The following is a 15,950-nucleotide window of genomic DNA, read 5'->3' as shown; positions in this document are numbered from 1 at the left end:
CATACAAATAGTGCAAGCGAAAAAGTTCGCATTCTGATCTGATTTGTACTTCATAATAGCGATAGATTAATGATAGCATTATCTTAAAACACGAAGTTGGACCCGTGTGCTTCCCTGATATACTGAGACCCCGAGTGAGTCGGTCGGACAAATAAAGGTACAAAGTGGAGTAATTGGCCGTGCTGCACGGAGAGATGTCGGACATCAACCGCTACGGCTGAACACTGGTGAACTGCGTCCACCTTTGGGCTATTTAACCCAAAAGGGCCCGCTTAATCGCCCTGATCACCCTCTAAGGCAGCAGAAAGGGCTGAGTGATGAAGAGCACCATAATGGCCCCCGCGGCAATAATCATGAGTGGGAAGACAGGAACCACCGCGTCGAATAGGGCCTGTGATAGGTGCCGTCGGCGGAAGGCTAAAGTATGTGATGTCCGAACACCTAGGCAGCACATATTCTTTTTTCTTCCCTTTCTTATTTCTGGATCAATCGGTTGATCGGCAAGTTTTCTTAGTGCGATTTTGCCAACTCGTCATGCACGAGGTGTGACTCGGCGGGACTTCGGTGCACATTTGATCTTCCCGTCCAGAGACGAGGGCCGAAGACTCGGTATCCCGTTACTCCTCCTCCTATTCCTACTACGGCGACGGCTTCGAGGACTCTACCAAGCCAAGCCGCAGCTACCGATCTTCCTTTATCGGATCCGACGTGGGACACCGATGCCCTACAGGGCTTGGATGATATTTCACCAGCACAGCCTGCAGTGCTTGAGAGCCCTCTATTGGACCCAGAATCGTCTGGGCTATCGTCCACATTTAAGCTGTGGACCAGTTTGGCCGCACAAATTGGAAGTATTCTTCCGACACTCACCCTCGAAGAACTAGTCAGAAGGTGTTTTGATCTCTACTTTGAGTACCTTTTCCCATTGGCCCCTTTGGTTCACGAACAAAATCTTCGCAACAACTTGGACTCCTTCTTGGCTGGAGATATACCAATACTGCATAGTGGAGGGCATTCGACAGACCCAGCATCCGCCAGTATTTCTGAAAATCTAGAGGTTTGGGCGGAATCCACCTTTACGCTAATTACAGCTCTTTGCGCTGAAGTCGCTTTTCGATTACCTACGGATATATTTGCCGAAGGCTGCATTGTATCTGATATCTTTCTGAAAGCTTCGAGGAACTGCTTGAACATTTACTTAGAAACGGACCTGGAGTACCCAAATGCCACTTCAATGATAATCCGCTACTATCATTATAATTGTCTCCACGCAACAAGGAAGCCGAACTACGCATGGCACGTCTTTGGTGAAGCTACACGCCTTGCACAGGTGATGCGATTGAATGAAGAAGCTTCATATGAGTCCTTGTCTCCACTGGAAGCTGAGTTACGGAGGAGGGCCTTTTGGGTTATCTTTATTGGAGACAAGTCGGCTGCCATCCTCGATAACCGCCCAATAACCATTCACCAGCTGTCCTTTGAAACTGGTATCACGGCAGCATACCCTATTGGAGAAATCGATGATGGGATATCAATGATCCCAGCTACTATAGACCCCTCCAGACCGGACTTTGTCGCAGGCTTCAGTGCTAGCATAAAATTATGGCAGGTTGCGTCAGATATTTTGCTCGAAATTCGATTACAGGAACATGCGCGTAACACTCGAAAATCATATTCTTTGTCGCCAAATGAAACCTCAAGCCCCACCCTGGATGCCCTCTATGTCCGCTTCATCACTTGCCTTGACAACTTGCCTCCCTACCTTCAGGTGGACGGTTTCGCCGAGAACGAAGTTGACTATCAGCAGTCAAACAAAACCGGGATAATCCAAAGAGTCAACCTTCATATCACATTCCATTTCCTTCGCATGATAATCCTACAAAAGCTGGCTGTGCTTGAAGCTGAATCCCCTTACAAATCAAACTCCCGGATGTTGATGGTGAGAAGGGCGGAGGTCGCTCATGATATGCTCCGGATTATCCATAGTGTGCCATTTTGGGCGCTGCAAATAAACGGGGAGTCATGTGTACTTGCACCTCAAAACATAAAGCTAAACCGAGGAAATGTATGCTAACAAAATACCTGTAGGTTGAGAAAATTCGCCTGGTTGGTGCGAGCCTAGTTGGTGTTCTCCATGAATCCGTGAATGGGGCCACAACGGATGCTCCGCTGTTGACACGCGCGAGAACCGACTTTGCTATGCTACTAGAAGCCCTGACGGGACTTGATTATAGGGCAGCAGATACAATACGATATGGATTGGAGATATAGTTGCAATTATCCATACCGTGAAACTATAGTTCTGGTAACAAAATAAGCTTAAGCTTTCGGCTTACCCCGCAATTGGAAAATGATAATGCGGAGTAATTCCAAGACCCTTTCCAGTTTGTGCTGCAGGACGGATATAGCAAAAGGTATATACGGATATACAGTATTTACGCTGCCTTCCTGCTTCCCAACACCAGATTGCATGTGATTTGCGAATTCACAGGTGATAACAGGAGAGTTGTTGTTTATCATATGACGAGAAAGAAAGGAGTGACCCTGTCGCTTTGTTGTATAATTCGTTGAAGCACAGTCCGGTCCAGAATCGGATATATCCAAAGACCCTATGAGCCTGCTTAGGAAGCATTACCAAATCATTAACCCAACCAATGGATCTCCAAATCGGAAATACTCCGCAAAGGGACTCGCTGGTGACTGGTTGTTGTTATTGACTATCATATTCTTTGCCTCAGCAATATTCGGATATATTTTGGTAACCTGGGTTTATTAAATATCATCGACTACCAAGTCTATTTTCAAACATAACTACGAACCAAATAGATTCAAATACGCTGTCAGTAATATGATCGAGACTGGATTCCTTATTGTCGGCGCCGGACCGGCTGGGGGAAGCTTGGCATGCTTCCTAACTGTTCATGGTACGGTTTTCCATCTCCTCCAGATATCATACCTATCACCTTCAAATATGCCTGAGAAATATTTGTTACTGACAGATACTTTCAGGTCTCAGAGGTATTATGATCAGTGCTGCGTCGGGTACGGCAGATACACCTCGTGCTCATATCACCAATATGGCCGCGATAGGTTTGTCTCGGCTACTGTATATTCATTGCACATGATCTAACAATGTTTATAGAATGCCTTCGAGACATTGGACTGGAGCAGGAAATTAAGAGCCTGGCTTCCGATGGAGAATCTCATATGCTACATACCCGTTGGTGTCATAGCATGGCTGGCGAGGAGTATGCGAGGATATATTCGTGGGGAAATGACCCTGTCAGAAAGGTAGCATTGTCTTCAATCAAACAAATCTGAGGGGTTATCACTGCTAACAATATCCAGGGTCATTATGTCAATGCCAGCCCTTGCGTTCCGGTGGACCTTCCTCAGACTCTTCTCGAACCAGCTCTGATTAAGTATGCCACCAACCATGGCTTTACAACCCGTTTCAACACTTCTTTTCTCCAATATAGCGAAGATCCGAGTAGTGGAAAGATTGTCGTCACGGTTCGGGATGATCTTGCGGATACCAAGTACCAAATACAAACGAAATACTTGTTTGGCGCTGATGGTGCTCGTAGCCGCATTGTTAAACAGCTCTCGTTGCCCTTGAACGTCAAACCAGGTCAAGGTCTAGCAATCAACATCCTTGTAAAGGCAGATCTTTCACACCTTATGCAACATCGGAAGGGAAACCTGCACTATGTGATGCAGCCAGATCGCGAGCATCCTGATTTTGGATGGTGGTCTATTGTACGTATGGTCAAGCCATGGGAAGAATGGATGTTTATTTTCTTTACGGCACCTGGAACAGACCCCAATATTCAACCGAGCAATGAAGAATATTTGAAAAGAGTCAAGGAGTTCATAGGCGACAACACGCCTGCTAAGATCTTGAATGTGTCCAAATGGTTCATTAATGAGACCGTTGCAGAGGAATATTCCAAAGGGAACATTTTTTGCCTCGGGGATGCCGTTCACAGACATCCACCATTGAATGGGCTCGGGTCCAATACGTGCATTCAAGACTCATACAACTTAGCCTGGAAGGTAGCGTTTGTTGAAAAGGGACATGCAAGCCCTTCGCTCCTTTCAACGTATTCCTCTGAGCGGCAACCTGTCGGCCTGGGAATCATAACACGCGCAAACCAGGCACTTCGAGATCACTTCAGAATCTTCGACTCACTCGGACAGACAAACCCGTCCCTTGCAGAACGACTAGCCATTCAAGATGAATTTAAGAGCGCAACCCCCCAGGGTGTGGCTCGCCGAAAGAAATTTCAAGAAGGTATTGCTCAGAGTGCTCATGAGTTTCACGGTTTGGGTATCGAAATGGGTCAGCATTATGCGAGTGCCGCAATTTATGACTCTGATGAATCGGCACCGTATGTTTCCGAGGGCAAGGATGAAGTATTAGACTATGTACCCAATACCTATCCAGGGAGCAGATTGCCGCATGCCTGGCTCAATAAGGCCATTCCTGTTTCCCCTATATCGACGCATGATCTTGCCGGTCACGGCGAGTTCACGTTGTTCACCGGAATCGGAGGGGAATATTGGAAAGCAGCAGCCACAGAGATTTCAGAAACCCTGAGTGTGAAGATCAATGTTCATGCGATAGGTTTCCGACAGGATTGGGAGGATGTCTACCACGACTGGGCGAGAGTCCGTGGAGTAGAAGAATCAGGCGCTGTGTTAATCCGTCCAGATCGCTTCGTTGCGTGGAGAGTACGTGAGGTGCTAGAAAGTGAACAAACTTGCCACGAGAAACTCTTACGGGTTATGCAAACCATTCTTGGCTTAGAGTTGCCGTGACTGTCATATATGTATTATAACTTCCAGTCAGTTTGTAGGTATCTTCTAATAAATATGAGAACAAATGAATAATACTGTCTAAAAAAATCTATTATCAAGAAGGCCTCGAATGAATCCAGGAATGCAGCCAGCTAGCCTATTAAATAAAATTTTCATCTAAATAATCAGCAGGTTACCATTCTCGCAATTATATATTTATTACACTAACATTTTCAAATGTCCTCGAGTTAATCGGCTGACGCCATTTCTAGAGAGACTAGTCTATACAATTAAGCTAATAAGCATAAATCAAAAATTCAAAAAAATTAGTCATGTGTACAAAATTGGGAAACAAAAATCAAACTAGCATGCAGATAAAAGCCTTTGTAGTTTTCAGACTTGAATTTATATAGGGGTCTAGAAATGCCTTATCGTGTCTTATCAGCAACCACGCTATCTTATCAGCACGTGAACCCCACCCAGAGCTTCGAGGCTTCGCATTCACCACTTTCGTACAGCTTTATCCTTTCAAAGTACAACGACCGCATAATCGATTTCTTTTGCTGCCTAGTTTTATTCTCTGTGCACTATATACGAATCATTCCCATGTTGCGCATATTAGGTCCGCTATATACTCGCTCGCACACTAAACCGTCTTGAAACGCTCCACATATTCCATGCTTTCAAGGCTGAGATATTCAATATGCCGGCGCGATCTCTACTTGCAATGAGCACTCGGATTGCCATACAGTATTCCCGAAGTATGTTCCACTACTTGATAGGGGTTTGGAGACTTGCTAATGTTTAAAGGTCTTACGGATGTCGGGAATATTCCCTACCCACTCGCCAGGCCCTTCCTAATTAAGATAGAAAGCCCAGCTCAGTTGGTAAGTTCCACACCGCGTAGAAGACTCATACTTGCTAGAGCTAATCGATGATCAAACTTCCATAGCGAGAAATCGAAAGGAACTCTCCACATATCATGGAAGATGATCGAGAGCTATGGATCGACTTCATCAAACGAGACGTTCCTCAATGGGACCAATACGAATTACCTGAGGAATCGGCCTGCTGGTATGATATTTATAGCGATTTGGTCGAACGAGTCCAACGAGAAGTCGATGAGGATGCCCTTCGTCTGAAACAAGCAGTCGATAAGATCAATTCCGACAAGGCTAGTAACGCGGCCGTCTTTGTACGAGACACTAGCATCCTGCCGAAGCCACGACGGAGGGCCCCGACCAGGACAGAACCGAAGAAAAGCGGTCTCTTTCATACCAAAAGGAATAGGGTGCTTGCCGTTCCAACACACCGTTTAAACAGTGGTGCATCGCAGATAAGACACGTTCCACAGTGGCTTGTTGATCAACACAAACAGCCTACCACAGTCACACAACAACGTCCAAGTTCTGCTTCTGCTCCCAAGACTAGTGCTTCTGGTGTCACAGGTCACAACTCATCCACATCGAACATTTCCCCGAAACCTCCAGGTCGTCCACAACCGGTTCAACTGGTCTCTCGATCGACGGTGTCTCCGGCTAAGAGCCAAACAGCTCTTGCTTCCCGTCCAGTTTTGTCAGCGAAACGACCTTCTGAAGACCGACCAGCACGGGTTAATACTGGTCCTCAAACGTCAGATAGACCTTCATTAACTCGTCCGTTAATAGCATCACCGGCACCACCGCTCATCAAACGGCGTGCTATCTCAAGCCAACCCAACGTATTCATTCAGCAGAAGAAGAGAAAGGCCTGAGTCGTTCCATCAGTGAGCTTTATCTTACAATTTTCATATTAACTTATTGCTTTTATTAAACCCTGCATTCTGTGCAAGATGTACAAGATACCCTTCTCTTCGTTATAGTCTGTGCTCTGTGATGGGAAAATGCTTGGGATTCTTAGAATCATTATGGATTATATTTGAGAGTATAAGTAACTCTCTTTGGGGCGAATCCTTAAATTACGTTTTCACGATATCCACGAACTGTGTTCTAGACTTGCATCTCAAGCGACATTTTGTATCATAGAATAGTGTGTTGTGTATCAAATAACCTTCTACGAAGAAACCGCGGAAAACGCTGTGAATTATATATGCATAAGATCTTTCGGTCATAATGCATTGAATTCTAACACAAGTCTCATCTGAAAACTGTATAGCAAGGGGTTCGTGAGTCATATCGCACTCGAAGGAGCGGCATCTGCGTAGATGGGCCCAGATCCAAAGGGAGTATCATGATGCGGAGGTATGGTATATGTGGTCTAGGCAATTCGAGAGAGAGGATGAGCTTGAATTATTGTGAACCACCACGTAAAGCGAGAACCAAATGTAGTGTGGCGCCTCCTTCAAGGTTGTATTCGGCGGCAGTTTTGTCGTCGGCCCTGGTAGAAAGATGGAAATAAGTTGCTGCCTTTTGCCAAAAGAGATAGATGTTTCACACGACATACATTTGTTTTCCACCGAAAATAAGGCGCTGCTGAACAGGAGGAATACCCTCTTTCTCCTCAACTCGTTCTTTTATTCTAGAGACCTATCGGATGTGCTTCTGTCAGCCAGTGATTTCGTCACATCTTCGATAAAATTGCCGCCTTTATCGTTGCTTCGCTATTCGACCTCGCATCGTATACTTCCGCAGGGGATGCCGTACCTTGTAGTCTGCCTCAATATCAAGCTCGATCTCCTTCCCGGTCAACGTGCGCACTCTGCAATTACATTAGCAAATACTCCGATAAGTGGCTGGTTTCCCCGCATTCATGCATGGTCGCCGGTTCGAAAAGGTCTCCTTACTTGATCAACATTGTGATTGTGTATGGATTTGGAGCACAAATGAGGAAAATCGTACGAAAACACCGACTAGACTAGAGAACGTCTGTAACCTGGAGGAAAGGCGGATGGTAGATAACGTATGGTGTTGATTGTAGGAAGAACCTCAGAAGTGGGGTCTCCCGTTTGCAGTCAGCCGCGCCTCCATGTTTTTAGGCGCTGACTTTTATGTCTCGGTTTGTTTACTTCTCTGACTTCCAAGCTATTTTCTTTGTCTTCGTATAGATTTGATATTCTTACTCTCCCCCTACGTCGTAATGGCTGCCGTCGTGTTCGAGGATTTATCAGGAGCAACGACTCCAGTCTCTGAAAGCGACAACCCCTACCAGCCCCTGATAGAAGCAGCGAATAATGAACCAGTTTGCTCCCGTTTTACAAATGACTTGGTTCTCTGCCTTTAACTAAAAGATGATTACAGCATCAAATCCAAGCGCGGTACACAACACACCGCACGACGCGGAATGAAATGCAAAACGCTAAGATCCTAGACCCAGACTTTGCAGGATGGACTCTAGACCCGGTTCTCGCAAAGTTAGAAGGCCCAAACAGAGATCCCACCTTTACTGACGAGAGGTTTTGTCTTGTTTTCTGGGGTCGGCCACCTGGGTATATCCGGAAAATGATCCAGGATATCCAACAAGAGTTACGCGAAGTTGCTCCAGGTTAGTTGGGAAACCCCCTCCCACACAGCTTGGACTAGCAATCGGGCTTACGTATGATCCAGATTTGTGGTTTATGCCGCTGGACAATTTGCACATTACTGTACTAGAAGTGGTGCATTCAGTCACCAAGCAAGAGGTCGATAGACTAGTATCAACATTACTCAAGGACAATGCAGCAGAAAAAATAGCGAATATCACACTACAACGTCGACCTCGTCTGATCAAGCCAATGGTCAGTTACGATGCAGCCGCAATGGCACTCAGCTTTGTGCCTGCTGCAGGCGAAGGCGCAGACAAGACCGCCACCGACGACACCTTTACTTATCACCATCTTCGACGGGATGTTTATGATCAAGTAAAAGCTGCTGGAGTGAAACCAGCCTCGAGATATGCCGTACCATCAGCACATCTCACCATAGGACGCTTCATTAACCAGAATGGGTTTCAGGATGAGGGGGGGAAGTTTGACGGTGTAAAGGCGAAAAGACTGGTTCAGAAAATCGAAGAAATCAATACTAGACTAGAAGCACAATATTGGCCCTCGACTTCTGGCATACCAGAAGGCGGCGAATGGACCATAGGGCAAGAAAAAGGGCTTGACTTTCGCATGGGTCGGCTCTGGTATGGTGGCGGCAAGACCGTTATACTCGGACAAGGACACGAATAGGATCTTCCATATCTTTCCGTAGATAGAGCAGTCAATCAGTGGCACTTACCCTGACTATTAATGAATCATAATGATATTGGGTAAGGGACACCAATCATCACGTTGCTCCATCCAAGTCTTGGCAATTACTATGTCACGTGACTAAATATTCACCTGATCGAGGCTAGCTCGTTTTCGGGTAGGGCATAAGCCCCCGGCAGACACACAATTAACGATTCCACTACTCAACGACAAGTCCGACAACCCCAACGACCATCAAGAAGTTGTGCTCCGGCAAATACCGTCAAAATGGTAAGCTATTTCTATTTGCTTGGGATAGTTTTGTTTTTTGGGTTTTCTTTTCAGATGGGCGAAATACTGGATGGCTACATCGCCTGTGACAACGAATCGAGGGCCGGAAATATCGCAACGTCGCTACGGTGTTGATAACATCAAAATCCAACGACATATCAATTAATATCGAAGACAAAATCGTCAGAATTTTATTGATAACATGGCGCATTGTCGGATTATCGGAAGCGACTTGAAGCGGATCTCGAAAACTTTTCAATACAGTTTATCGCACGTTATACGTATTTTATCGAGAATTCATTCGCCGATCGCCATGCGTGTGAGCAGTGGCACGAGAGAAAATTCCAGCGCTGGCTATTTTTCATAATGCAACTGTTTTCTGTTTTTATTCTTCCATCGAGGAAGCAGGCTTATATGAAGATGGTTCGGGACAATTACTGATGGCTCTATCTTTTTCCAGGTCAACGTTCCCAAAACCCGCCGGACGTACTGCAAGGGCAAGGATTGCAAAAAGCACACCCAGCACAAAGTCACCCAGTACAAGGCTGGAAAGGTTAGACACAACACTTGGACATCCCTCATTTGAACACGGTATTGATGATCTTATATAGGCTTCCCTCTTCGCCCAGGGTAAGCGTCGTTACGACAGAAAGCAGAGCGGTTATGGTGGTCAGACAAAGCCTGTTTTCCACAAGAAGGCTAAGACCACCAAGAAGGTCGTGCTCCGTCTGGAGTGCACCCAGTGCAAGACCAAGGCTCAATTGGCTCTGAAGCGATGCAAGCACTTCGAGCTCGGGTATGTTGAATTGCGGACTAAACCTTACGGTGAAGCAATGAGGCTAATAGTTGTTGTTCTATAGTGGTGACAAGAAGACCAAGGGTGCTGCTCTTGTTTTCTAAACGCATAAAATTTGGAACTGCAAGAAGCAAGAGGTGTTGGTGTTTCGTTTTCCCGATTACAAGATTTATTTCTTATGTCACGTCTTGGCTTGGGGGTGTTATACTCTTTTTCGTCATGCATTCATGTTATGACACGATGAAACAAAACACATGTAATCCTCCACTCTGGCCTTGCAATGAACAAGGTCAAGTGAGAAGGAAGGAATTGATACATAAACAATAAATTCCGAAAGTTGAACGATACAACCGATGCCTCATTCTAGGATACAATTCACATGGTACATGTAATGCCGTTAGATTATGCCTGGTCAGACAATGGCCCAGGTCCGCAAAACACTTAAGCGGAGCCGCTCACTTATCCAGTTGACATTCTACAGGAGCTTGCATAAAAATTTCTTGTTCCCGTAGACATATTGAGCCCGCAGATTCAGAGGATACTTACTACTTCGTATACTCCGACTAAACTGTAGAAAGCTTGAAATTGGAGCTGATAATTTCCAATATGAAGCGACATGTGGACGACTGACATCTACGTGCTAGTATCAACCTGCATAGCGCATCTTCTACCTAGAAGTACATATCTACGTAGCAACTATCCTGTGTGCTATCATTAGATGCCTTGCGTCAAGGTATGCCCGGCTGTCTCCACCTTCAACATAGTGACCATACAGGTAACTAGGGAGTTGAGTTGTGCTCTGTGCACACTATGGCAGGCTTATTTACTCCGAGTGGCATATCTTGCTATCTAGTTTTAAGCCTCACAGGGCTAGGAATCGCTGGAGGATTTACAAGGACTCTGATCCCATTCAGATTCAGCAGTAGAAGAAGTGGAGCCCGACCGAATATCATTCGATCTACCTTGCGCCAATTTTCTTCTTCTGTCTCGCCCTCTTTTATGTCTCCGATGGTATATAGTCGTGGCAGTCTACATTCTACTCACATTGTCGAATAGTAGGGCAGTAAGCAATAAGTGTGAGGCAAACAAGGCGGTTCAAAGAACGAGGGACCGTACCATGGTACGTGGGTAAACCACGTGCGGGCCGCGAATACATTCCATGGCTCACACTCATAGATAGTCAACATTCCTCAAGAAGCCAAATCCGACGTTCTTGACTCAAAGTCTCTTTTCCAGGCACAGACTGGACGCCAGACCGACGCTGGGTCGAATCTGCCTTCCGGCGATGATGGTGGAGACGATGGCCTACCTATGATGATGATATTCGGGGCGGAGGTTACCGAGTCGTGGTAGGAATTCACCGTCCTTCCAGGCTCTCAACACCGAGTCCAGTAAGCAGTTTTGCGGCTCCAAGTCGGTGAGAAGCCGGGTAGTCGCTCCCAAATGCAGGGAGTCGACAAGCGAGAGCGACGAGAGTACCATTAGGGTTGGCACTTCGATGGTGCATCTGTCGGCTGGGGCGAGGCTGAGCCGCACCAGTAGTTCGGGCACACAGTGTGCTTGGACAGGCGGGCAAGCGCTAGCCATCGGTGTGGCGGCATGCATGAGTGAACATTCCAATATTGCGAGTCTCTGATGCCAGTACTTAAAAGCGAGCCGTATCGTCTGGGTTGGCGAGGGGCAAATCGAGCTGTCTACACACTACTATTACACACTCTTCAAGTCTCTCACACTGCGTACTTTATTAATATTATCGCCTTTTCCTGCTTGGCAGCCTAGCCTGACTCACCCCGACGACGTCATCATATCAAACCGCTTGCCTCCCGTGATCTCACGTGCTGGTCGATCTGGCTTGCTCGGGCTAGCCATCCTTCCTCTTCCTTCCACCGACCACCCCGCCCGCAGTTTAGAGCCCCGCGCCCCCTTCAGATTACTCATTTTTCTTGCCAGGACGAAAGACCATAGAGAAACACAACCACAGGGCATCATCGTCGGCCCACTCTTTCTAGAAAGACCGCCAGGTTTCAGTATTGGTCAGCTCGCAGTGGCTGGGTGCATTAGGCCTTCATTTAGCCCAACGCAAACAATCCCGACCAACCCCACCATCGCGAGGCCCACTCCGTTGCCTCAGACCTTCAGCCCAGCCTGCCAGGCATCTTTTTTTGCCTTCAATCCATCTACCACTACCCCTCCTTGCGAATTATTCCCTTTTCCTTCAGTCCTCCAGTTCCGAGCGTATCCGTCATCTACAACTTCAGTTATCGGTCATTTGCAGGCTGAAAACGATACACAGCTGGCATTTTGCAAGTCACAGCAAACCTGACCTGTGATTGACTGATATCAGTTGAATTTTCTCTTTGGCTCGCAGCCGGACACATCCGTATCTGGGGTGTCTCGACTTCAACCAAGACCAACCATGTCCTATACATACCGGGAACGAGACCGTGAATGGGACGACTATTCGCGGCCATCTGACCGTAGCTACAAAGTGAAACGCTATGTCGTTTCTCATGATGACAACCGTGAGCGGGAGCGCGACTTCTTTCGTCGCGAGGATTCGGGTACAGCCGATCGAGAATTGGTGATTCGGCGAAGGACTGAACCATACGAGACTGACTACGAGGTTCGGCGTGAGTATCGAACGGAACGTGACTACGAACGTAAGTTTTATATCTAAATTTTATGCTTCCCATTGATAAGAATTGATTTCCTGTCTCTGTTTATCAACATACAACTTTCTTGTCGAGCTGCCACTGATAGTATCATAGCTCGATCAATTCATGAACCTGAGTATCAAGTGGTTCATCGATCTGAAGCGAGCGAACGGGATCCCCGTGATGTTGAGTACTACTACCAGCGGCGCGTTCGCGAATATGACGACGACCGCGAGCGTGTTAGGCGAGAGCTCAGCCCCCACGACTCTGTCTCTCAAGTTGGTAGTCGAAGACATCGTGATCGCGATCGCGATCGCGACTATAGCAGTGACGACAGCATGGTCTATATCCGCAAAGAAACCCGTGAATACGACGGCGAGCCTCATCATCACAAGCGCCATCTTGCCGAGGGAGCTCTTCTTGGAGTAGGAGCAATGGAACTGTTACGTCACCGTAGCAAGAGTCAAGGCCGTCCAGTTTCAGGCGCCCTCGGCCATGTTGGCCAGGGAGTCGGTGCAGCTGCACTAGGTGCCGTCGCAGCCAATGCTATCGAACATTATCGCAGCAAAAGTCGTCGACGCTCTTCATCCGTCGACGACGATAGAAGCTCTCGCCATTACCATCACGGCCATCGTTCTGGACATCGCAGCCGCAGCCGCAGCCGTTCGTCGTCGCATTCAAGAGCCAAAACTCTCGCTGGAATCGGCCTCGGTGCCGCAGCAATAGCAGGTGCTGTTGCTTTAGCCCGTCAAAAGTCCCAAAGCAACAAAGACAGAAGGAGCCGATCACGTCATAGACGTAGTTCGCAGTCTCGTGGCGATGATGTGCGAAGTACATCCAAGAGCCGAAATCAGCACATTGCAGCAGCAGGGCTTGCCGGTGCTGCTGCTGCTGGCATCATCGAAAAAGTACGCAGCCGGTCACGCTCACGTAAGGGCGAACACAGATCTAGAAGCCGACTTAGACAGAGCTTGCCAATCGTCGCCGCGGGCCTTGGAAGTGCTGCAGTTGCAGGTCTTTATGAAAACAGAAAGGCCAAAAAGGAGCAGGACGGGGCGAGTGAACGACAACTTTCACGTTCGAGAAGCCGTGGTAGAGGTGCCATCTTACCAGATCCTGGAAAAGAGTCAACTAGTCTCATCGAGTATGGTCAGGATCCAGTTTATGGCAATATTCCTGCAGCGGATTATTACGGTCGGCCGATCAGCTCACAAGGGTATTATCCTGATGCAGTCGTTCCCGCGGGCACGAGCCGTAACCGCAGCCAAAGTCGTGGATATAGCCCTTCTGATACCGATTCCGACCGAAGTCATCGCCGACGACATCGTAGACGCGAAAAAAAGGAACGAAGCGGCAGTCGTATTCGTGATTTCGCCGAGGCCGGGCTCGCAGCAGCGGGCCTAGGATACGCGGCTTCCAAGATTTCAGGTGGGAAAAAGGATCGCAAGGATAGAGAGCACCGGAGTCACTCTCGGGAAAGGCGAGGTAGTAAGTCAAAGCCAATGTGAGACATGACGAAAAGACAGTCACTGATATCCTTTGTAGGACGTGATAATGATGGAGACCATGATTCTTATGAAGAGCCGTACGACCCAGCTCCATACATTCCGTCTCCTCCTCCAGCAGGACCAGCGCCAGCCGTAGACAATTATTATCCATATACCAACAGCTTCCCGCCGCCTCCAGGAGTTACTCCCAACCCACCACCTATGTCGTATCCCGCGGCAGAATATCCACCTCCTGGAACAACATCAGCACCACCGCCACAAGGTTATCCTCCTCCCCCTGGACCGCCTCCTACCAACGAACCGTACGCGCCACAACCGCGTCGGGCTGATGAGAACGTGAGTGCCCCTTTTCTTGACGCGCATCACAGACCAGATGGTGGGTTCGATGTGTTTTTGATTTATGTAGTATGTCGATATGCTCGTTACTAACCACGGCTTACAGGTTTAATGGGAGATGGAAGCTCAAGACGCCGATCTGTTAGTCGGCCTGAATCACCACCACAACAAAAATCAGTTTCCTTTGATTTGAATGATCAAGAAAGATCGAATATGAAAGCACGAATACCTAGCGATGAAACTGCGGAGAAGGGATACGAGACGGACGATAGCGACTCGACAATTGATGGCCTGGACCATGGCCGATACTCTCATCACCATCGACCCCGACACCCTTCAGCTCCATATGGACGCACCAGTGCGGTGCCGAATAATGCTTCTTCTACTCATAATGGCAACGCCAACCCACCGCCTAAACCACACCCTTTGAATGTTGCTCGGGATTCGGACTCTGAATCTACAATTGAACTGCCAGATCGATTCGATACCGAAGGACGGAGGCTTCCCGAGAAGGGAGACGATCCACTCGCCGATAGGGTGGACGATCTTTTACGAAATGTTTTCTCAAACGACAATGCTCGACCTCGTCCGACAAGTAGAGTCCGGTGATTTTCTTGATATTTTTATTTTGCTGCATTTGAGTCTTTATTCCTCGTTATTTGTTTAGTTTTATGTACTCTTTTCTTTTAACGGCCTTGCTATTATTATGAGTGAACGATGAATGACGAGCTTGTAATGATGTATGCGGATTAGTATGGGAGGATAATTTGATATTTGTTCAATTTAATGATTATGACTTCACGTGCTAGATTATACGTTCAATGTTACTTTTAACCAAAAAAATATGGCATGTACCTACGTCAATGAAATCAGTACTACATGTTACGGCCAAACTTGATCGCAGTCAGCATTGTTCTTTTTTCAAAGTGAAATCAAGTAAAAGCCAAAGATAACAACAGTATCTCTTGTAGGGTTGTCCCTTGTACGGGTTTCCCTATCCCCCACCAATCACAACGGTCTTTGTTCGACTATTAGCCAAAGTTCGGTCGCCGAAACCAATTTTCATTGTTACAGGGGCGAGAGAGTAGATGCGGTAACACGTGAGCTTTTGACCAAATCTCGAACAAGAGGACCAGGCCTTCGGATTTGGCAAGTGAAGAGTCCTACAAGGATGAAACCGAAAAATCGGTATGCATAAATATACATACATACATTAATCTCCTCTGCAGCATATGGAGAATAACGACATTTCCCATGTCATTGTCATCCTCTTATGTCATCCATTCAAACTTCCCACCGTGGGCTACCATGCTACCATTCGCCTCATTAATAGCATCCTAGGTTGGATATGCCTTTATGGTGTGTTGAGTGTGTCGACTGGTCATATTATACCCCGTATTATAGCTGGGTTCTTGGAA

At 47.2% G+C, this 15,950-nt stretch overlaps 8 protein-coding genes across 8 annotated transcripts; 7 read left to right on the top strand and 1 right to left on the bottom strand.

The window, feature by feature from the left end:
• Positions 1–332: 332 nt before the first annotated feature.
• Positions 333–2,684, top strand: BGW36DRAFT_450961 (fungal-specific transcription factor domain-containing protein; the record flags this gene model as incomplete). The annotated part of the gene is made up of 3 exons (XM_046221817.1): positions 333–422; positions 515–2,065; positions 2,089–2,684. The coding sequence occupies 3 exons, from the start codon at positions 333–335 to the stop codon at positions 2,269–2,271; spliced, it is 1,824 nt and encodes a 607-aa protein (XP_046070913.1). The 3' UTR covers positions 2,272–2,684.
• A 164-nt stretch (positions 2,685–2,848) lies between these two features.
• On the top strand, positions 2,849–4,821 carry BGW36DRAFT_428000 (FAD binding domain-containing protein; the record flags this gene model as incomplete). Its single annotated transcript, XM_046220487.1, has 4 exons — positions 2,849–2,924; positions 3,010–3,090; positions 3,143–3,291; positions 3,349–4,821. The coding sequence occupies 4 exons, from the start codon at positions 2,849–2,851 to the stop codon at positions 4,819–4,821; spliced, it is 1,779 nt and encodes a 592-aa protein (XP_046070912.1).
• A 682-nt stretch (positions 4,822–5,503) lies between these two features.
• Positions 5,504–6,553, top strand: BGW36DRAFT_427999 (putative RNA polymerase II transcription factor SIII subunit A; the record flags this gene model as incomplete). Its single annotated transcript, XM_046220486.1, has 3 exons — positions 5,504–5,561; positions 5,611–5,687; positions 5,753–6,553. 3 exons carry the CDS (start codon positions 5,504–5,506, stop codon positions 6,551–6,553), a joined length of 936 nt encoding a protein of 311 aa, XP_046070911.1.
• A 535-nt stretch (positions 6,554–7,088) lies between these two features.
• On the bottom strand, positions 7,089–7,593 carry BGW36DRAFT_427998 (putative NEDD8-like protein; the record flags this gene model as incomplete). The annotated part of the gene is made up of 4 exons (XM_046220485.1): positions 7,089–7,176; positions 7,243–7,325; positions 7,443–7,497; positions 7,583–7,593. The coding sequence occupies 4 exons, from the start codon at positions 7,591–7,593 to the stop codon at positions 7,089–7,091; spliced, it is 237 nt and encodes a 78-aa protein (XP_046070910.1).
• A 282-nt stretch (positions 7,594–7,875) lies between these two features.
• Positions 7,876–8,947, top strand: BGW36DRAFT_297552 (RNA ligase/cyclic nucleotide phosphodiesterase; the record flags this gene model as incomplete). The annotated part of the gene is made up of 3 exons (XM_046211366.1): positions 7,876–7,977; positions 8,037–8,280; positions 8,343–8,947. 3 exons carry the CDS (start codon positions 7,876–7,878, stop codon positions 8,945–8,947), a joined length of 951 nt encoding a protein of 316 aa, XP_046070909.1.
• Positions 8,948–9,237: 290 nt separating this feature from the next.
• BGW36DRAFT_179432 (zinc-binding ribosomal protein) lies at positions 9,238–10,324 on the top strand. Its single transcript, XM_046209710.1, has 4 exons — positions 9,238–9,557; positions 9,699–9,791; positions 9,850–10,034; positions 10,099–10,324. Exons 1-4 carry the CDS (start codon positions 9,441–9,443, stop codon positions 10,136–10,138), a joined length of 435 nt encoding a protein of 144 aa, XP_046070908.1. The 5' UTR covers positions 9,238–9,440; the 3' UTR covers positions 10,139–10,324.
• A 350-nt stretch (positions 10,325–10,674) lies between these two features.
• Positions 10,675–11,727, top strand: BGW36DRAFT_379992 (uncharacterized protein). Its single transcript, XM_046216277.1, has 2 exons — positions 10,675–11,070; positions 11,151–11,727. Exons 1-2 carry the CDS (start codon positions 10,845–10,847, stop codon positions 11,249–11,251), a joined length of 327 nt encoding a protein of 108 aa, XP_046070907.1. The 5' UTR covers positions 10,675–10,844; the 3' UTR covers positions 11,252–11,727.
• Positions 11,728–12,045: 318 nt separating this feature from the next.
• BGW36DRAFT_179272 (uncharacterized protein) lies at positions 12,046–15,453 on the top strand. Its single transcript, XM_046209709.1, has 4 exons — positions 12,046–12,694; positions 12,803–14,176; positions 14,234–14,572; positions 14,639–15,453. Exons 1-4 carry the CDS (start codon positions 12,451–12,453, stop codon positions 15,139–15,141), a joined length of 2,460 nt encoding a protein of 819 aa, XP_046070906.1. The 5' UTR covers positions 12,046–12,450; the 3' UTR covers positions 15,142–15,453.
• Positions 15,454–15,950: the final 497 nt, after the last annotated feature.

This window comes from Talaromyces proteolyticus, assembly GCF_021365285.1.
Source record: "Talaromyces proteolyticus strain PMI_201 chromosome Unknown BGW36scaffold_7, whole genome shotgun sequence".
Taxonomy (NCBI): domain Eukaryota; kingdom Fungi; phylum Ascomycota; class Eurotiomycetes; order Eurotiales; family Trichocomaceae; genus Talaromyces; species Talaromyces proteolyticus.
This window is presented reverse-complemented; position numbering and strand designations above follow the sequence as displayed.

Excerpts from the sequence above, each read along its gene's own strand:
- BGW36DRAFT_179432 (XM_046209710.1), top strand. The coding sequence starts at position 9,441 with ATGGCGCATTGTCGGATTATCGGAAGCGACTTGAAGCGGATCTCGAAA. Across the intron at positions 9,792-9,849 it reads CCCAGTACAAGGCTGGAAAG|GCTTCCCTCTTCGCCCAGGG; the intron begins GTTAGACACAAC and ends GATCTTATATAG. Across the intron at positions 10,035-10,098 it reads TGCAAGCACTTCGAGCTCGG|TGGTGACAAGAAGACCAAGG; the intron begins GTATGTTGAATT and ends GTTGTTCTATAG.
- BGW36DRAFT_379992 (XM_046216277.1), top strand. The coding sequence starts at position 10,845 with ATGGCAGGCTTATTTACTCCGAGTGGCATATCTTGCTATCTAGTTTTA. Across the intron at positions 11,071-11,150 it reads TAGTCGTGGCAGTCTACATT|CATGGTACGTGGGTAAACCA; the intron begins CTACTCACATTG and ends GAGGGACCGTAC.
- BGW36DRAFT_179272 (XM_046209709.1), top strand. The coding sequence starts at position 12,451 with ATGTCCTATACATACCGGGAACGAGACCGTGAATGGGACGACTATTCG. Across the intron at positions 12,695-12,802 it reads AACGGAACGTGACTACGAAC|CTCGATCAATTCATGAACCT; the intron begins GTAAGTTTTATA and ends ATAGTATCATAG. Across the intron at positions 14,177-14,233 it reads CTCTCGGGAAAGGCGAGGTA|GACGTGATAATGATGGAGAC; the intron begins GTAAGTCAAAGC and ends TATCCTTTGTAG.